At 41.4% G+C, this 21,001-nt stretch overlaps 3 protein-coding genes across 4 annotated transcripts in view; 1 reads left to right on the top strand and 2 right to left on the bottom strand.

Annotated features, from left to right (window-relative positions):
* Positions 1 to 15,676, top strand: part of LOC128879100 (uncharacterized) — a 44,236-nt gene extending 28,560 nt beyond the window's left edge. The window contains exons 3-4 of the mRNA XM_054127944.1: positions 9,544 to 12,742; positions 15,248 to 15,676. Coding sequence (XP_053983919.1) covers positions 9,655 to 12,084 — 2,430 coding nt within the window. The 5' untranslated portion in view covers positions 9,544 to 9,654 and the 3' untranslated portion in view covers positions 12,085 to 12,742; positions 15,248 to 15,676. The remainder of the gene's footprint in view (positions 1 to 9,543; positions 12,743 to 15,247) is intronic.
* A 67-nt stretch (positions 15,677 to 15,743) lies between these two features.
* LOC128879101 (rRNA methyltransferase 2, mitochondrial) lies at positions 15,744 to 16,867 on the bottom strand. Its single transcript, XM_054127945.1, has 2 exons — positions 16,816 to 16,867; positions 15,744 to 16,647 (listed from the first exon to the last, which is right to left on the bottom strand). The coding sequence occupies exon 2, from the start codon at positions 16,626 to 16,628 to the stop codon at positions 15,876 to 15,878; it is 753 nt and encodes a 250-aa protein (XP_053983920.1). The 5' UTR covers positions 16,629 to 16,647; positions 16,816 to 16,867; the 3' UTR covers positions 15,744 to 15,875.
* A 630-nt stretch (positions 16,868 to 17,497) lies between these two features.
* LOC128878381 (dihydrolipoyllysine-residue acetyltransferase component of pyruvate dehydrogenase complex, mitochondrial) lies at positions 17,498 to 20,905 on the bottom strand. Of its 2 annotated transcripts, none has more exons than XM_054126524.1 (7): positions 20,782 to 20,905; positions 20,199 to 20,438; positions 19,630 to 19,784; positions 19,169 to 19,554; positions 18,720 to 19,093; positions 18,303 to 18,602; positions 17,498 to 18,232 (listed from the first exon to the last, which is right to left on the bottom strand). In XM_054126524.1, exons 2-7 carry the CDS (start codon positions 20,318 to 20,320, stop codon positions 18,103 to 18,105), a joined length of 1,467 nt encoding a protein of 488 aa, XP_053982499.1. In that variant the 5' UTR covers positions 20,321 to 20,438; positions 20,782 to 20,905; the 3' UTR covers positions 17,498 to 18,102. The 2 variants fall into 2 exon arrangements, with proteins under 2 accessions (XP_053982499.1, XP_053982500.1); XM_054126525.1 differs by lacking the exon at positions 20,782 to 20,905 and having other exon boundaries at positions 17,498 to 18,024; positions 18,104 to 18,232; positions 20,199 to 20,723.
* Positions 20,906 to 21,001: the final 96 nt, after the last annotated feature.

The following is a 21,001-nucleotide window of genomic DNA, read 5'->3' as shown; positions in this document are numbered from 1 at the left end:
ATATTAATTATTTTTATTGTATTAGACCTATTCAAATTTTGGTCCACATGTTTGTGTATACATCAGGTACTTGGATGAATTTTGTCAGGCGTTGTAGATCGTTCTTTCTCGAGGTAAATTCTGAAATTTGCCTTCCTTGAGGCATTGACTCCACAAAGCAATAAGTCTCAATAATGCCAGGAAAGTTGTTCGTTTTTTTTGTATGGTTTGATCTTTGAAATATACCCAGGTCAGGAACGACGCGTGCGATTTCACCTGATCCAATCTACTTGGCAGTTCTTTCATCCTACCCATTCCTCGCGTAGGAGCGATATAAATCCGTATGAAAGAGAGAACCGTCCAGAAAAGGAAAAATATGCGCCTCGTCGGGCAGACCGAGAGAAAAATATATTTGCGTCCAAATATAACAGGTCGTTGGACGGATTTAGAAATCCTGCTTCGTCTGTGTTTTTTAGAGATAGGCATAAAAAGACAGGGGGGTGGGGGATCCACGGCCGTCGAGATTCTTCTGACAGCGCAACGGCTCTTCCACTTTTACTGGCCACCGAGTGCAACACTCGCCTCCACAGAAATACCCCCATAAAATCCAAAATAATTCTCATATTTTTCCCAAAATAAACGCCACTCCCTTTTCGCCCCACTCTGCTCGAAGCGTAGGGCCATCAAAGGCGGCAGAAATAAGCTAAAGTAAATACAAAGCAGGGGATTCTCGTGTTAGGAATTTAACTTGGCTTGTCTTCCGAGGACACTTTGATTAACAAACAAATCTATAAAGTGATATTTTTCGACGTTAAATCGAATTGAATTGAAAGAAACTGTATTCGAAGACATTAAAGGAACGACCAAGAAAGGGGAAAGATCGTCGTACTGGAAAGCGTTGAACCCAGTCAAAATTTTCGTAATCAGAAAATTCCACGAGATCTCGGGAAGACTTTTACGAGCACGTGGCGAAGGCATTGCTTTCAACCAAAAACAAACGTGCTCGCTTGGTCGGGAAATATGACGTCGATAATGGCACTAATGCGTTAAAAGCTCTATCTGCGTACCGCTCTCATTGTTTCCTGTCCCTGAGAACGTCTTCGTAACGCGTATCCGTTCCTGATTGCGGGTAATGTTAAACCTCCTCACACGACGCCACGGGCACCGAGTGAAACCTGCGATACCTGTAATTCACACAAGTGCTCTATTACTGGGCCTCGAGTAATTGTTGATTCAGGGGTAAAGAGTGCTTGATATACCATTAGCCCAGTGTTTCTCAAACTTGTCTGCTGTGTAGCTAAGGTTATCGTCTTCAATTTTTTACCCAGTAGCTTAATGTTTGTCTCATTTAATTATATAAAAAATGTTGTCATTTGTAAGTGTCCCTGTCTGATCTCAGAAGTAAATAAATCAGACTGGAAACAGAGACAGCTACTTATAGAATATGTACCTTGAAAGACTATGCTCGTTAAGGATGGCTGCGAATAATTTATTTAGCCGTTCATGATTAATTTACGTTGCGTTAACGCGAAAGTTTTCATCCGAAGATGAAATTGCTATCATGCCGAAGCATTAAAACGTTCGATTGATGAATCAAATATTCGTATCGCGTTGCTGCGTGTCCAGTGTCGAAAAAAACAAGTAGATACGACGGAAATGCGCGTTAAAGCGCAATAAGAATTATTTATAAATTCGCTGTTCCACGAGTTACACACCGACATTGGATACATGCAACGCGGGAGCGCGCGGAAAACGAATTTATGAATACATTTTCCGAAACTTTCTTTTCCTTGGATCGCGCGTGTGCTCTGAATTTCCAAAATATAAATATTTCCGAAATATATAATGCACAAACATACCTACAAGGTTTTTTATTTTAATAAAACTGTTTCCCAGCTAATTTACTTTATAGACCGCACGAAGTGTCACAGACGACCTCAATAAGGTAAAAACTTGTCTTATAGACCACAAATACCTGTATAGTGTTCTGAAAACTTTCAACAATCCTATTTATTCGACTCCCTCGTACAAATTAACGACATGGACAGCCTCGTCTACAAGAAACATTTAGTAAATGGCGTCTGACACGATACATTACGGAGCAGGAATTTACCGATGTTTCCATTACGCGAAAGCGTGCTAATTCCACCGTGTCAATCGTCTGTGAAAAACGTGGTGCTCAAACGAAAAGTAATAAACCCGAAGAGAGACACAACACTATGGAAGAAGTCGCAAAGTAAACAGAAATCGCGTCGTCCAGACTCCATTACTCAACCTCGAGGACAGGTGTTTATGATTAAGAGTATGAGGGACGGTGTCTAGGGGTGGTGGCAGCCTGGCGAATCGCCAAAGTCTTAATTCTTACAACGACCCAGACGAACTTTCGGATCGTAGCGATTATTACCGCCTCTTTCCAACCTCCTTGGCCAACGGCCAAACATGTTGCAAACATGCTCCGGAATTCTCCGCGCGAACACCTTTCGATACGTGCCCATCGCACGCCGCGAGGATCCTCGATTACTCACCAGGAAGAAAAAGCCTCCACGACGACTTTATTGTGCGGTACATGCCTTTATTCAAGGTGTATGTATGGGAGGTACGTTTACGAAACCACATTCATAAATCATTTTCCATTGGTTTGGACCGTCATCAGGCTAGGGCTAGGGCTGTTGAGTACTTGGAAAAGGTGAGCCGAGTTTTACTCGGACCGAAGCGAGCGCCTCGGAGGAGGCGGATTCACGTTGCCGGAACGTGACGGTCCGTGTCGTATAGTCTGAATCGACCTTTACTCGGTCCTTTCGAGTACTCGGCTCGGATCGAAAAGCGAGACTGGACTCGGCTCGCGAGTAGCTCGAAACGTCCGAGTTTTCCTGCAGGCCTACAACAGGCCCAACCCAATTGCCTCAACATTCTAAACTATTCCATCTAAAATCCCACCCCCTCGAGTAAGATTCAAATCCGGGGAATAACTGTTACCTTCGGTTTCGCGCACATCGAGGCGCCCTACTAATGATCTCCGAAGTGGCAAGTGGGTAGGTGGACGAGCGAGGAGGATGGAAATAAAGCAAAACCGTGCAACGAACGCGAGAAAGCCGCGTGTGCACCGCAGAGAAGCCGCTGGTATATACGATACACGTACGTATACACGATCGCTGAGCATCGTGATACTAAATAGCGGCGACCAGGGGAAAAAAAAAGATAACAAGAAGAAGAGGCAGAAGAAGAAGAAGAAGCAGAAGAAGAAGAAGAAGAAGAAGCAGAAGCTGCCGCCTCCGGGAGAGAAGGCCTCGAGGTCGCGGCTGCGTAGTTCCCTACGTTGGCTCCCACGAACGGAGCCACCAACAGTCGTTTTCCAGATCAGATTCATTGACCTCGCTGAAACTCTCCCCCCTCTCTCTCTCTCTCTCTCTCTCTTTCTCTCTCACTGTGGACTTGTCTGCTTTTTCTTCGCGACACAGAGACACATATGAAATGGGGAGGGGAAGCATCGGGAAAAGAGAAAAAAAGATACGCTATCGTATCCACGATTAATGCGATCTTGCGACCAGCGACGAGCATTGAACGATTTCTTGACCAGTGTATGGTAAAATAAAAGAATGGGCCGATTTCATGGTTCCGTGGGCGATAAAGAGAGGATGCGATCGAATTCGAGGTTTGTTTCTCGAATTTTACTGGTGGAGATTTTTAAGATTCAAAGCGGCGACAATTGGATGTTTATTGCAGTGTAATCTTCGACTGTATTTATGTACAGCGTGTTACGTCAGTGATTTTCTAAGAAGGGGGTGCGACAAGTAAACAGAGGGAGGGGTCTGAGTACACAGTTTGATATCAATTGGACATTAAGCACTACGAGTGCGAATTTTTTGTAATGCTAAAATATCAATTTAATTTTTTATTTGAACTGCTTTATTAGTTATAATATTATTAATTGAATCAGGACACATATTACTCGCAATAGTTTTATTTATGTAAATAATCTTCAAGACGTTTACGCAAATGTGGGAAAATGTACGAGGACCTGTACGAACGCAAAAATACACAAAATATCGATGATAAAATACACGTTAGACTGTTTAGGAGACAAGACACACTTTCATTTCAACCTCAGTTCTTTATCTGAATCTGTAGAAATATGAATATGCATAAATGCCTGCAGTCTAGCGAACCTCGTCGAAGTATGTCACATACGATCGCGATGGTGGCCGAGATGCATCGATCCGATGCTCTCCGATCGAAGGACTCCTTTTTAAGTAACGCACCGCGATATCTTTGCTGGGCGTCGATCCGATAGAATCTAGATCATTCGTACAGCGCCGGTCGATCCTCTCACTTACACATTCTCCGTTTCTGCAATTGCGCGGGTATCAATCAGACACGGGACGACAGTGACAAAGAGAACACGCTGCAAATCGCGCGAAGAATGATAAACCTCTCGCGAAGTTGCTGGCTCGAGCGAACAGTACGATGGAAAAACAAGAACGGTGTCTTTGAAGTCCGTAAAAGTGCAAGGGAGGGGAAGGGAGAGAAAAAAAATCATGCCTCGAATATCTTCTGGAACTGGAACACGATCGCTGTCGATCGAGCAGAACCTGGCCAACGGAGAACCTAGGAGAAGCTGGTTTACTAATCACCCGAGAAAACGCCGCGATTACAATCCCGTGGAATGTGCTTAGAGCCGTCGTTTCGAAAGGCTTCTACTCTCACGTTCTAGCGGCCGTATGTTTTTACATATGTATATTCGAGGTGATCGCGTGTACCTCGCTATGTGCACCGACTGCAGGAATTTGTCTAAGACCAGCAGGATCGCTTTTAACGCTAAATTACTGGTCTTAAAGGCACCTTTTTACAAATATTTCACGCGGTATCGAATAATACGCGAAACAATTGCGTATAATTTTACATTCGCTATATAAAATGTAGCGAAGTCAAGTGCCTCACCTTGTACATGAAGTACCTCGTGCACTGTTCCCGACCTCCTTAGATCAGAGAATGTTCGATATACTCGTTGGAATTGTTTCGAAACCGTTCGCATTATCCTAAGGAATTCCATGTAAATCATAAAGATTAATATTACGCGTAATTCGATTAACACCGTATATGGTTTGCTGATCTTGAATGGAGAACGGTATTTAGTGCGACTATAGTTGGGTGATTTTATGGCACAATCAGGAATCGATCGGAGTCGTTAGCTCGTGGAAATATGCCTATTATCGATGGAAATATTAACGATACGTTGAAACGAACAATTCGTGCAATTTGTGAATCACGATTATTGTTGATTTCTAGATAAAATTAATTTAATTAAATCGATTTAATTTGTACATTTCTCGCAACACACAAAAACCGTCCACGTGGAAATGACGTTTTCGATCATTGAAAATCTCTGAATTCAAGTCTTGGGAGCCATTAAATATTTGCCAACAATCTGCTTGGGGAAGTTGTATTTAGAGCTTAGTCTTTAACCCTTGTCTCTTCGATCAGCTTGAACCGGTTTGATTACTAAGTTCGTCTGGCAATGTGAAGTCATACTATGCGACACGAATTTACGAGATCGATCGAATAGATATAAATATTTTCGAAGCATGTTTAATAAAGGTGACATAATCCACTCCTTTGACCATACTCAAACGATATGAAAGTTGATACCCTTCCTTCGGCTACTGACTGCTAGTTGATATTGAGCAACGCAACGAAGGGAAAGGTATCCTTCTTATTTATTCGATCATTCCCATTTTTTCAATGGAGTTTCACCAATCGTCGAAGATTTCTTATATGTTGCGAGTAAATAATTACTAAAACAATCGCTTAGAATGAAGCCCAAGAAAACTATGCAAAAAATGAATGATGAGAAGACTGAGAAAGCAATTGAAACGCGAACGATTGACATTGTACCAAGATGCAGAGATCTCTCCAGTTGTTACTGTTATTGCGAACCGGTGAATGGAGTACGTACACAAGAAACGTACGTATTCGTGTTGGACACGCTGCTCGGTGTAAGTGGAGCCGTGTATACAGCGATAACGTTATCGAAACTCATTATATTGACAATCGTGGCGATTCGAGGAATCGCTCTTTGAAGCGACATTGTTATCTGGCATGGAGAAAGCCTTCGATATCGAAACGTTGTTCGGTGTGTACGGGGCAACGAAAGGGGCTAATCCATTGACTACCGTGGATCGTAATGGCACACTAAGAAGGAAACTGCTACCGCCTATCGGTGAAGGAACGTACATACAAATGGCAGATAGAAAGTGCACAGGATCGGTTACTTTCGTTACCAACTCGCGAAGAAACGTCCAGTAGAAATTTCTGTTCCTCTATTACGTAACTATTTTTCCTTTCAGAGTTCGATACAGTATTTTACAGTATTTTATTGGACTGATTCATGGATAACTTTCGCTACAGATAACAAATAATCATGTCTTATTAGTTATTGCGTAGGAATATACTTGGAAATAAATTGTGAATTGATCCTTAGAAGCCTGATTTTCCAAATTAAATATCAAAGAATGTTTGGATAACAATCTCGCCCGTCTCTGTTTTCTAGCAACTAAAAATGCTATCGAGCAAGTTCAAATAATGTGTATATGTATATGCGACGTTTGTATTCGTAATCACTTTCCTCCCCTCGACGATGACTAACCGATCCTCTGACACGCGTAGGTCGCGCGACTTTCTTGCAAATACACAAATCGCGTGTGTAAACCGGCATCGCAATCGTCTGGAATAATAATTTTGCGCTGCGATTTGTTTAAGTACGCGGAAATCGAACGGGATCGCATAATTTACGATATTATTTTTAGTCATGCGTGACTCACCCCGAGCAACAGAAATTCGGTCTGCGCCAACAGCAACATCGTTTCGATCTATCGCGCTGGAAACAATCGTCCGTATTGCAAACATATGTTTTGAAAATTGAAAAAAATCTACGAGCTTGTCTTTTAGTTTATCGAAAAGAACGGATTGTTAGGTAGTAAAACCTCGACGGCAAAGTCATCTTCTTGTAGAGCCGTTTTTACTTATTTTTTCCGTGTTTTCACCTAACTAAATTTTACATTATTGTTAAAACAGCTGTATTAGTATTCTCTAATTCCATCTTCCATGTATGACTTCATAAAGTGAAAAAAAACTAGATTTTCCCATTCACTGGGAACCCCAGTATCGTAGAACGCGAAGACGAGACTAAATCGAAAGAATTTTCATCATTATAACGCACTTAGTCCGTTAATAGCCCCTAATAGAAATACGCAGGCTTCCCATACGCGTCGTTAGACAGCAATGCGCAAGAATGCAGAATGTAGAACGTTCATTTTGCTATCTCTGAATACAATGTCGATAACCATAAATAAAATTCTCTTTCGAGGTCTGAGCAGTCCAACTATTTTTCTTCGAAATCAAGTTTCATCGATAGCAAAGAATCGGTGACAAGGATTTAGACTAACCTAACCTAGGGGATTTCAGAGTCGAACTATGTCCTCGAAGAGCGCGCAATGAAATCACCGTATTCATGGATTACGAAGGAAAATGTAGGCTCCTTGCATCATTCGACCTTTGGGTCTACCTTGTTCTTCTAACGCTTCGTTTCGATGCAACTTTCGTTATTCGGAAAGGTCGAGGAGAATGTACAAGTGGTGGAGATTTTAAAATTCAACAAAGAGAAACGGTAAGCGTTGCTGTGGACGGCGAAACGTTTTTATCGATTTGGTAATCGGTAGAAGTCATCGCTTATCTAGAATCTGCGTACCCTGCTTGCGGTTCATTTCTGAAATCTCTCGTATCTTCCAACTATATTTATTATATTTCAAATTGAATGATCGAAACGTAAATGGACGCTCGATTGAGACTTTCATGCTCGCATGCTTCTTTACAAAATTAATTTTTGCAACATTGCAACGTAACATTGTCGTACCATTAAAGATCAAGGGCGTCACGTGCACGATAGTCAAAAGGCCATTAAAAACCAATAAGGATTGTAGCATAAATACTCCTAACATGCTCTTTATAATGTCACTAACGCGCATTTTCAATAAATCGAAGTGTTTTTTCTCCAATCGAAATGGTAAAAATATCTGAGCAATAAACAATGGAAAATAAAATTCCTGGAATGTAGACTACAGTACAAGTCAATGAATTCTGAATCGTATCTTCTTTCCCGTTCTTGGTTCATTTTTTAGTTTATTCTTTTTTTTTTTAAATAAGCGGTGGAATCGATTTCATTTGCGAAATCCCTTGGCGCCATCGCGTTATCCTGTTCCGTTTGGGAAGGTGTCGATGTCTGACACGTTCGCGAGGCCGAATCTCCCATTTATACGGCCTATTCACGATGTAGACATAATCGTGGCGTGGCTGCATAACGGTAAAAACAGATCGGCGTGCATTCACTTTTCCCCATTCCGTGCACATGCAGTTGAATGCATACGCGCAGACGAAGATAGCCGCGGGCATGCAATACCTTTTAAACTGACGAGTCATTGATCCACCCATTCGCGGTGTACAAATAACTCTAATGGAATTACCCTTTCCTTTCGGTGTTACGCTCCGCGAGAATGCAGTCGATCTGCATCCACCTCGATTCCCTTTCGATTTTCGGACGAATGGACCGAGCAAAAATGAAATTCGGAAAATAGAGTAAAAATAAGCGTGGAATAAGAACGATAGAAAAATTAACTCTTTCGGAAACGCTGATAGATACGTGCAGCTTCGATTTTTCAGTTTCTTAATGATTCTGGAGGGCCATTAATTTTAAAAAACCTCGACCAATTGGTTGTCTCAGTTTAAAGACTGAAATATATTGCTTCCTGGAGTCACAGTTCCTTCTTACAAGAGCCCCAAAGTATGGAGATCAAAATTTCATACTAATTAACCATGCATCTGAAGTTTCGAGCAGCTCCGTCGCAGGAAATGCCAATCTGTTAAATAAGTTTCCGGAACGTAACAGATGCCATCTAAGCAAATAGCGTCTATTAAGGTCGAAAAGTAGGCTACCGCCACGACCAAAGATGATTCAGTGCTGGAGTGAAAGCTCTAACCATCGTAGCTGAGTGCAAACTTTGTGTCGTGATTTCTTGCTTAAGAATTAATAATGTCACGTCTAATACTCGACCTATTAATACTTAGCTCTTCGATCGTTCACATTATGAAGCACCCCACTGCAAGTCGAGCATCCTCCATGTTTCTTCTTCTATATACATCTTATCTCTCCTGTAGATAAACCAAGTAAATGATTCGCTACAACACGGTCATTAACACATTGTTGACCGGCAATTTTACACAGAAGCGACTTCATGTCACCGGCTATTATTTCGTAATTGAGTGTGAAATTAAAACAATTTAAATAAACTTCAATAAACTTTATTTATATTTTACCAACGTAGTGAATTGAAATGAAATATTTCACATACAAGAGTTAACTCGTGACCGATCAACAATGTGCTAATTGAAAGATTGAAACCCAGCTACCTCACGTTCCAAACTCATCGTCTCACCCTGTATATTTCAATCTTACGCCTCGCGTTTATCGTCGACGTAATAATTACACGCATATTGTTATCTTCTTGTTTCCAGACGTTTCCGATGCGTCGAGCCTCGAGAGGAAGGTGACGAGCAGGTTTCAGACGAGAATCTTCGCGATAACTCGAACGAATCCCGCAAGAAACCGCATTCAATAAAAAGAAAATGGTCACGATAAGCCAGAGACGAAGGCATCCTCGGTGGGGAATGCTCTTCATCGTCGTCATCTTCTCCGTTCTCGTCAGGCACTGCGAACTAACTCCTGCAAAAAGATTAACCGACTCGAGTTCGTCCTCCTCGTCGTCCACGTTATCGAGAAGCTCATCCGAATCGAGGTCGCAGAACCTAGGTTCGCCTAGCGACTTGGCCTGGCAGGCTTGGCTCCTGTTGGACTCCCAGACAGGAGTCCACTCCAGCATGGACTCGGCCAGCTTTCTTCGACGAATAACCCCGAAGAGCGTGTTCATCGCTCCAGCGTTACCAGCGTTACCCCCCTGCGCGGAGGGTTATCGTGCAGACACCATGGGCAGGTGCGTGAAAAGCGTGAACATCGACCAGGAAGCTCACTTCGGTTTTCTTCTTCAACGACTCAACAACAGATACGGCAATCGAGGCACTTCCGATTCTGGCTCCAACAACAACCAGAAGAAATCCAACGGGCCTCTGCAACTCAACATCCCTCTGTTCCCCGACGCGTTCCCTCAGTCGTCGAAACTCGACCACGAAGAGACCAGGGACTCCGTGAAGATCCCAATCGTGGTGCCCAATCGCGAGGAAGTTAGCTCGGCCGAGAAGAAAGAGTCTTCGTCGCTCGTTAGCCCTCATCGAACTAAGAATGGTACCAGGTTGGACCAAGACGACGCCATGTATTTCCCTGGGAGCTCCAGTTCCTCTCCATCGAGCAAAGACGACGAGAAAACTTCCTCGAAACACGACGACGTGATCCAGGTAGCGGAATTCGTCGACAACGCGAACGAGACTAGCTTCTCCGAGGTGGTCGACTATAAAATCCCTCTTGATCTGAAGAAACACTTGAACATATCTGGCTTGAGGATCATCAACGTCAGCGATGATCAGGACGTTTGGAAGAACGGATCACTGTTTAATTCGACGGAAGCGACGCCCATGTTGATCCTCCTCCCGTCGACGGCGACGACGCTCAGAGAGGAGGATCTGGCCTTGGACAACGGTACGAACCATCACGCGAGCGTTGGGGTCCACATCGTGACCAGGAACGTCACCGATAAAGAGCCTATCGGTGCGGATGTTCCGGAATCTGTATCCCCTAACAAAGTGCTCGATGTACCACTGACCGTGGTAGGAAAAATCGAGGCCAACGAAACGCGGGATGGTAACTCGTCCGATATTTGGAACGCGGGTGGTAGAGATTCGCAGGAGACAGAGTCCTTCTACGACGACGATGAAGCGATCGAAGACTACATCGACAGCACGGACTCGCCTGACGAGGACTCGGCAGAGGCGGAAGGTGGCGAGATTTTAAAGCACGGAGAGGCTGGCATGGCCATCAACGTGAAGGACATTAAACGACTGCACATGGACAAGCAACGACAACAAACTGAACGTCTGAACACGTCGAAGAAAAACGAAACCTCGAGGTTCGACTTGTTCGACGACGTTGCGATACGTTTCAACGATACCACGCCAGCAGACAAAGAAGGAAACGACGAGGCTGGTAGCAACGTATCCAGCGAAGTCACCATCAACGACGACATCATCCTGGAAACCACTCTTCTGGATGTCACCACGGACAAAACGAAGAACGGTTCGAAAGTACCCGACGTTAATCGCACGAGCAACATCGAGGACAGCGACGAGTACTTGAGAGAACTGTTCGAATCGAGCAAAGAGTCCCATTCGGAGCCCCAAGTGGCGTACTCCTCTCAGAACGTTCACGGGACCGTGTCTACCAACGGAAGAACGCGAACCGACCAGGAGAAGACCGATCAACGACATGTGGAAGATCTCAAGAGCGACGAGCTGGAAGCAGCTCCCTCGTCCTCCGAGTCCCTTCTGTACGATCCTGGCTTCCGGGACCAGTACTCCGAAGACGACCCTATCACGGAGATTCACATGATCGACGAGCCTTCTACCGACGGCAAGGAGTTTATGAAAAAAGCCAAAGTCTCCTTCAAGACTTTCGAAACGGAGACGTTGAATTTCAGAGCTGCTCCGAGTAACAGACACTCCTCTGGCTATCCTAAGCAACCGATAAAGTTCCCATCGGAGGACGTGAACAGTATACACAATCAAGACTACAAGGAGAGAGTTCCCTATCCCCTGGACGATGGACTACATTCCAGCACGAAGAGCAGCGTCTTCCCTCATCAGAAACCCTTCCACCGAGGAGCGTCGCTCTGGAGAACGTCGCCTCGACAACAGGCGCCAGGTCAGCAGCTGGAGACGACAGGAAGCAACCAGAGACAGAGACAAGCGCCGAGTTCCATGTCGTTTTGGACGACGATGCCACTGATGAGGGATCCGAGTCTTTACTCCACCAACGAGGATTCGCGCAGCAAAACGACCAACGGTCAACCGTACACCAACAATAGATTCCCCGAGGTCTCGCCATCCTGAAGGACCGATCTACGCCACGCATTTAATCGCCGCATGATCCAAACGGGGCTGCTCGCATTGAAATCGGGGACACCCATCGGTGGATAATGGAGTTTCGCCATGGTTTTCTTGGTGTTTTTCACGCCATGTTGCTCTCAGTGGGAACGTCTACAGACTGTGGAACTGTGCCAAATAAATTAAGAGTCGTGAACTCTTGCCGACTAGCAATCTGCGTGCCACCCGATTCGTTCGACGAGAACTGACGGACGGGTCGATTGATCGCATAGTACACGCGTACTTGCAATTGAAGTAACGAACACGCGGGAAGAAATCGTGCGGACGCATACCGTGGCGCATCCGTTGCGTAATCTCGTTACAGAACCTTTACTCGAGTAACGTTTTGAAGAATTTACAAGCGATCGTACACCGATGGAGAGGAAACGAATACCAGATCCAAGGATGAGATTGGGAATCAACTCCTCGATTCGTGAGGATCGTCCAATTCACGATAGCGAGAATGCAAAAGCATCGTTGCATTCTTCGAACGCATACCTAACGTCACCAGCGACCGCAAGTCTTACGATCTTCCACCGAACGTTCGTTCAGGCCTAATCTTCGCTGCTTCCGATTCGATTCGACTAAAGTCGCGTACCGATAAAAGCGATTTGTATATGTATATGTACGTATATGTATATTTCACTTTCTTTTTATACTTTCCTATCCAGCAGTTCGTAGTGTTTGTTCGAAGAAAACTTGCGTAGGCCTAATTTGTCGATTTAAGAGTCTTCTTTTGGTAAGATTGATAGTATTAACGGGCGTTAATATCCTTGAGCTACTCGTGCGTAAAGGCTAAGATCACACGACATCGTCTTTTTTTTTTCTGTTTCTTTCGACGCAACTATTACCGATAGGCGGTGGTATCGTACTATGATTAACGAACGATGAATTTGTTTATTTATTTCTCGTTGCGTTACTTCGCTCGTGTGGCCTCAGTCATGTGATCAGCAATCCAAAATGCTCTTTAATCAAATTGTACTTGTAGAGTTAATGCTTCGATTTAAGGATTCATTTAACGAAATTCAAATACCTTTAGAGGCTTTCGTATACTCGATACGGTATTATGTTAATAAGGAAAAAGTCAGTACTACTTTAGGCAGAGAAAGTGATAAACTAGCGAACTAAAACGAATTACGTAATTCTGCTGTTAGAATTCAGCCAACACCTGGAGCTTTCTACGATCAGGTGTACCGGAATGTTTCAGACAAAACATTCAAGACTGATGATTATTGCGAAACTGGGCGTAAAACGCTTGGTCAACGTAGCCACGAGCAGCCGAAAATGGGGAACGCGTATTTTTAACTTTTGTAATTCAAGTTTATCCATTTGAGGCACTGGGACAAACCCCATCAAATTGTTATAAATATGTTTAAAAATTGTCATATCGTCAAAGTAATACTGGATGGCTCGCTATATTTATTTTTAATACATCTATTTCTGCGCTCTGAAACGTGATATTGGTATCAGAAAGAAATTGTGTTAAGTTTAATACATCGTAAAATTTAGAGCGCCTATAGGAACCCCCGGGGTGAGGGATGATGATACTTCCGAAGTCTCACCTCTTTGATATTATCTTCAAAACTACCGGACATGTAAGGAAATTTTCTAGGCAAATTGTCTGATGATACTTTGAAATTAACATTGTGAACACATCAGCGACGAAAATTAATAAAATAGTAAAAAAATCACTGTCGTACATTATACATGTAAAACTATAATTTTTTAGCTTTCTTATTAATTTTGTTATCGACATGTACACCATGTTATTTTCCATCGAAAAGAATGCAAAATTTGCTTTGCAAAACTTTCTTTATCTTCCGAAGTTTTCAAAATAGCATCAGAGAGCTAAACTATCTGTTACCTCCATCTGCAACTTCACTCTCTGCTAAATGAACGAGAGTCTCGTGCAATCTCGTTGCATTTATAGAAATTCTACTGTACTACATGCGTACCCCGATAAATCTCAAATTCTTTTTTTAAACGCCTTGTACAGAGTTCCACAACAACGCAAATCTAGATTCCTCCGCGACCTTGCGAAAGGTCACAATGCAAACTCTTTCTTGAATACCTTGTACAGAATTCTAGAACAACAACGAAATCAAGAATTCCTCGGTCCATCTTACTAGAGGTCAGAATGCAGTGATTCAGAATTTTCGAAAAATCTCTTTATTTTTAGCGTTTGTACCCCTTATGCGTCATCGGACACCTCGTGGCACGCAACCAGGAATACTTTCCCGGGATATCACGCTGTTATACAGAGAACATCGACACGTGGAATGTCTGTTATGGAAACAAACGGACTTGCAAGACGACGGACAAGGTCGCGCTTACTCGTTCAATCGTGAACGAAACGTATACACAATACGAAATCGTACACCGAAAATCGTAGCTCGCCGACCAACTAGATATCGGTACCGGAAAGCAAATTTTTCTTTTTGTACAGTTATCGATAGACGAATCAACGTTTGCGAATAGGATACACTGTAGCTTAAACTTGCTTTCGTAATGAGAAACGAAGATAACGCGAATTTGTGGTGACGAGAGAACTAGGGTAACTAACAAGGGAACGTCCTCGATCGAATGTCGAGCCTTGCGAAGATCACATTTAAAATATCGGTGTATTACATACGCACGTATGCGCGGAATCTGGGTTCACGAACTCAATACAATGACCCTATATGACCCTGGTATATCGAATCAGACTGATTTTAGCGGTATTGCTTTATTTATAGAATACAAAATCACAATCTGTCACGCAGTCTCGAGAAGTATGCTATTCTCTTTAGCAACGAAATATTGACATTCAGCTTCATCGCGTGCGTCATCGTATTTACTCTTGTTTGGAGAAGCATAAAGTGTTGTAACAATGTTAATATTTTGAAAAGGATCAAACCAGTTTCATTTATAGTCTTAACCTTTTTATTTAAAGCAAGTTTAAATCATTTTGATCTGTGGTCCAATTTAAAGACAAGCGACAATTTTTTTTGCTCTCAAATAACAAAACACACTTTCAACATTTTATATATCTCCAACTTAATCGAGTCCAAACTTACACCTACATTGTATAACGAAAACGCGTATATACATAGTATGAATGTTTCAATGTGTGAATTTATCATTGTTTCAGATCAATGTTTTGAAAGTAATGCTCAGACCAGTCAGGATCGATCGTCTCCGATATTATTAAGCTACACGGCCATCATCGAAATCCTATTCTTTTACCTTTTACGTGTGCAAAAACTTGGAACATGTAACCCTTTGGATTTTATATGAAATAAAATTCTTTACTCTAAACTATCCCATACAAATAAGAAAAGAAATTATGTATCTGTCGTCGTGGCCAGTAATTTTTATTGCTCTACGTACGCTTCGATGTGGTGTGTAATCTCTCTTTCTCATACATTGAATGTTAATTTATGTACATATTAATTTTATTAAGAAGATTTGTATATACAGCGTAATTAAGAAGCATCACCAGCATCTTAATGTGTATTAATTGTAACTGTTTTAAATACTATTGTATTATTTATAGCTAAATATATCGATGTATATTATATTTGTCGTGTTGTGTAGGAGTCTGCTAGATTGCAAATGGAAGAAGTTATAAAATTATTCGATGTTGGTCTTATACCAAAATATTGTGCTTTGTTATCATTTATAACCTGTCCAGGCATGATACATAATTGTATTACAAATCATTTTATCCATTAAGCAATTTTTATTGTATATATCTTAATTGTTAATGAAACTACATGTTACACTGTACTATCAGATGTAGCCTTTATTCCTTTAAATCCCCTACCTAGGAGAAATTTTTCTGTAGATTCATCTCTTGTAGCTTGTGGTCTTACAATCTTAACAGTTTTATAAAATTTTAGTATATCTTGCTCCAGTTTTTTAGACATTCCACCATCCCATACTTTACAAAGAAATGTTCCATCCACTTGTGTAACTTGTAAAGCAAACACAAATGCACTGTATGCAAGTTTTATTATGTTCTCATGATCACAGTCTCGTACACCAGATGCATTTGGTGCCATATCCGATAGAACTACATCTGCTTTGTTACCTTCTAGTAATTCCATAATTCTTTTTTGTGATTCTACATGAGTAAAGTCCAGTGGACACAGTAAGGTTGCACCTTCAACTGGAAATATTGGCAGTTTGTCTATCCCTAACACAGTACCAACAGGATCGTCAGTTTTGGCATTTGCATTTGATAGATTAACTGCAACTTGTGTCCAGCTGCCAGGCGCAGCACCACAATCGATCACAACCTGCCCAGGTTTTAATATTTTGAATCTATCATTTATTTCTAATAACTTGAATGCGCTTCTGCACCTATAATTAAGTTGCTTAGCCTTTTCTACATAAGGATCTTGTAACTGTCTCGTAAGCCATAATTGCGAACTGTGTTTCTTCCCCTTCAAATTTTCTGGCGTTTCACGAAATAATGTATTACAAGTATATAAATTTCTTACGAATAGAAAATTCCCAATTCTCTTCATAGTCGGTCATAAATATAACCTAAAAAATGTAGTTTAGAAAAGGAGTTCTTGGTATCGGAATCCTGTGCACATGTACTTTATGAAAAGACGTGTTATATATCTCATGCCCCGTTATCACAATTTTATTTCAATAACAATTGTGGGTTATACGCAAAAGAATTAATATAAGAAAATTGCTTTTACACACCATTCACATGCTATAAACGACTGTAAATATTGTTAATTTCAGTGGCGCCATCGGTGGAAAAACGCTCAAGTTTGTAACGAAAATAGTTCCGACCTTTTTCCTAAAATGGCGCTACGTGCCATCATTGCTGTGGCCATCTAGCGTTGAAGAGAACGAACTAATTTTTGGAGTTCGATCAGCGCCTTTATCGGGAAAACGCTCAAGTTTGTCCTCGAATAGTTCGTTTTTAGACTTTACTGCTTCACTGGCTAGATGGCAACATTTTGAGTACTTTTTACCGACACAATCGGTAAATTACCATCGTGTCGGTAATTATCATTAAATAGCGCCATCTAGCGGAGAAAATAGGAACTATTCGAGGACAAACTTGGGAGTTTTCCCGATAGAGGCGCTGATCGAACTCCGAAAATTAGTTCGTTCTCTTCAACGCTAGATGGCCACAGCAATGATAGCACGTAGCGCCATCTCAAGAAAATGGTCGGAACTATTTTCATTACAAACTGGGGCGTTTCCCCACTGATGGGGCCACTGGGCCAGGAAGCAGAAAACCGAGAACGGTCGCTGTTTCACCAATAATAGTGTATTATTGTACATCAATGATCATTGCGTAACGTTAACTTTATCGCAAAATATTATCTTAGATACGTTACATAAAGCACATATTAAGCAATAAAACCACTACTGAGCTTGTAAATTACAATTTATTAAATATGGTATACACATTTATATGTACGTATGCTAGTTGCTATAAACATTTTGACACATTTCATTTTTTTATGTATTTTCCCCTAATTTCAAAGTAAATTCTTTGCAATATAGAATGGCCGTAATATTATTTTCATAAATACACATATTTACACATGGCCGCTACTATTGCCGGGGAAGATTGATGTGGTTTTTCAAAGGAATTTAATGAAATAAAGTTTTAAAGTTTAAGGAAATAATGCAATCTTAAGTTTTTACGTTTTGTTTGCAAGAAAAACCACATGTACAAAATTCCAAAAATAGAAGAGGAAGAGACTCGCGATATTTGTGACATATCGATATCTGGATTGCGAATGCATCGATTTTTCGCGTTAAAGAAAAAAAATATACTGCTTACAATTTCGACTCTATTAAAAATCGATGATTTGCAAATGCGTAAAGTAACACAATTTAAAATCGTACTATACACAAATATACAGGACATCTCATTGTCATCTTTCGTACCTGGATAGAATAATATTTTCTTGTATAATTTATGCTTACTCAACTACGCCTTACTGAACACTTCAACGATCAGACTTACTACAACAACATAGTTGTTGGATTCTCCATTAGGCTCTTGAAAGCAGCTAACCATTGCGCGCCAACCGCACCATCCACGGTGCGATGATCGCAGCTGGCAGTGACAGACATGTATTGGGCAGTCGTAAATCTTTAAGAAAAATGATCGAAGAATTAGATGGAACATATCGATAACCAAGAAACTACTTAAAAGTACTTACCCTTTCTCATTCTTGGCAGGTATTAGCCTAGTTTCAGTGGTACCTACAGCAAGGATTATGGATTGGGGAGGATTTATAATAGCAGAGAAATTTTTAATGCCAAACATTCCCAAGTTTGACACAGTGATAGTTCCTCCTTGAAATTCTTGTGGTTGTAATTTCCCCTCTCTTGCTTTCGCTGCTAACGCTTTCACATCTTTACTAATTTGAACTATACCTTTTGTGTCTGCACCGAAGACTATAGGTGTAATTAGACCATTATCCGTACTTACTGCTACGCTTACGTCAACATTGTTGTACCTTGAGGGAAAAGAAAAAGATAAAGAAAAAGAACAAATAAACCATCGCGATAAGGCAAATGTAACATATTAGCGACAGTATGGTACAGTACCCGTCTATGGATAATAAGTTACTTACTGTCTAATCACGTCACCCATCCAGGCACTGTTACCTTCGGGTACTTTTTTACACGCCATTGCCATTCCTTTAATGATAATATCGTTAACACTGAGCTTCACTTTATCTTTCTCCAGCATTTTGTTAAACTGTTCTCGCATTTCAAGAGCTGCATCCATTTTTATATCTATTGATAAATAATAATGTGGGATAGATTGTTTGCTTTCCAGTAGACGTTTGGCAATTACTGCCCTGATATTAGACACAGGAATATCCATTCCTCCTGGAATGCCTGAAACACCTGCCATTGGTGCTGCTTGGCCAACAATAGCTGGCCCAGCACCTTCCAAGTCTTTAGATGTTATCGATCCGAACAATCCTGTGCCTTTCAAGCCCTTAAAAGAGGAAAAAAAAGTAAACGCGATTACAATGGACAAATTCCAGGGATTAACATAAAATTATTTAATCACCTGTAAACTAAGACCTTTCTCAGCTGCGAGTCGTTTAGCTAGCGGACTAGCGTATATTCTATCTCCAGAGGTTGTAGACAGTTTTGTTGCTGCAGGTGCCGGTGGTGTTATGGGAGACGGGGGTGGAGTGGAAGGCATTGGGGCAGCTGCAGGTGCCGCTGCAGCGGGTGGTGGAGCGGCCGGGGTATCATCTTTAAAATCTTTAAAGGCATCTATGCTAGCTGCATCCGAGACAATGATACAAACAAGTTTGCCAATAGGAACACTTTTTGCTCCCGCTGGCACCAAAATTTTTGCCAGGTAGCCTTCTTCTGGGGTTTCAAAACCCATAGTTGCTTTATCAGTTTCAATTTCTGCAAGTAAATCCCCTTCGTTTAACTTGTCACCTAAAATACAATAAAAAGATTAGTAAATTACTTCTTACATCTCCGATATCAAACATACGAAATTGTTCATCTTACCTTCCTTTTTTTGCCAACTAACAATGGTGCCTGTTTCCATGGTAGGAGACAGCGCTGGAAGTTGTACTCTGACATGGTCTGGCAAATCTGCGTAAAACCTTTGTTGCTGCTTCCACGGAGTCGCCGTAAGGCGTAAGGTATTGTGAACCTGAATTCTGTATACCAAGCAAGAAAGCACTGTTTTACTTCTAAAGTTAATTTTCAAGTGTCACCCTTAACATAAAGATTGAGTTACATCTGCGAGAATTTTGGATGCAAGGATTAGTTGTGCAAAGATATCGGTGCAAACTAAACCATGCAGTAATGAAAAAAATTGAAACAATGGAAAAGATTACCACGTATAATAACTTGATTTACATAACATTCGCAACGTTAAAATATAACAAGAGGAAGAAGGGCGGTAAACTGCTCTTAAATGATAGTGGAAAAAATGGTGACAAGGATGGAAAAGGGAATTTAAATTGAGAATATAACCTTAACGATAAACAGTAATGAAGTGAAGCGAAGGTACGGAACCGCAAAACATTTGAAAAGACAATGGAACGTGATCAAATTGGAAGGGCAAATACCTTTGCAGATGTTTTCTGTGAAGACATCGTATGACCATGGACCTTACGATGTTCGTCCGCACGGAACTTCGCAGTATAGCGCGTGCCAATTCATTACGTAGAGCAGTTGTCGTTCGTATCATAATCTCGGATGATTCGAGGATCCTTTACTACCGATTCTAGTAGCAAGTCGACGGGAATTGGACGTGACACGATGAAGGGTTCGGTGGTTCGTTGTAACACCTCTCACGACGATGTCTACTATCGTCGTATTAGAGGTTATCGTAAAACACGAGCAAGAACGGACGATGCTAATAACGAATTAGAGGTCGTCCGCAAGGTCACGTGGCTTCAAGTTTAAAGGTGGTTCTCAAAAGGGGGAATCATTGTTTACGAAGGGACGAAAGATCTAATTTTTAAAAGAAAACCGTAAAGGAAAGAAATAGGAAAGATAATAAAAAGAATCGGGAATTGAGAATGAAATTATAACGAAAACTTATGTCAATGTTATCTGGCTTACAACCAACAGTGCCAGCGATCAAATCGAACTTGCAATTTGATTTGCTAATACAAGATCTGATAAGATCGGCTTTATTTTACTTACATTTCACATTCGATTCAATGTTTAAATCAGTTTAGATTAGACGAACGATTTCTAGCGCGTGCGCGTTGGCAAGTATGTCAGTGAAGTACATCGATCGAATGAAAAGGGCTGTCGTGTAGATACTTGTTTTGGATAATTAATAATAGATATACAGTGATATATACAGATGCATACGTAGAAATGCACATATAAATAAAATGTATCGATGAAATGATGCGAT

The sequence above is a fragment of the Hylaeus volcanicus genome, chromosome 6, assembly GCF_026283585.1.
Source record: "Hylaeus volcanicus isolate JK05 chromosome 6, UHH_iyHylVolc1.0_haploid, whole genome shotgun sequence".
Lineage (NCBI taxonomy): Eukaryota > Metazoa > Arthropoda > Insecta > Hymenoptera > Colletidae > Hylaeus > Hylaeus volcanicus.
The sequence above is the reverse complement of the archived record's forward strand: the minus strand, read 5'-3'. Positions and strand labels throughout refer to the sequence as shown.

Excerpts from the sequence above, each read along its gene's own strand:
- LOC128879101 (XM_054127945.1), bottom strand. The coding sequence starts at position 16,628 with ATGAAGAGAATTGGGAATTTTCTATTCGTAAGAAATTTATATACTTGT.
- LOC128878381 (XM_054126524.1), bottom strand. The coding sequence starts at position 20,320 with ATGATACGAACGACAACTGCTCTACGTAATGAATTGGCACGCGCTATA. Across the intron at positions 19,785-20,198 it reads CACAGAAAACATCTGCAAAG|AATTCAGGTTCACAATACCT; the intron begins GTATTTGCCCTT and ends CTTGGTATACAG. Across the intron at positions 18,603-18,719 it reads ATGGGTGACGTGATTAGACA|GTACAACAATGTTGACGTAA; the intron begins GTAAGTAACTTA and ends TTTTCCCTCAAG.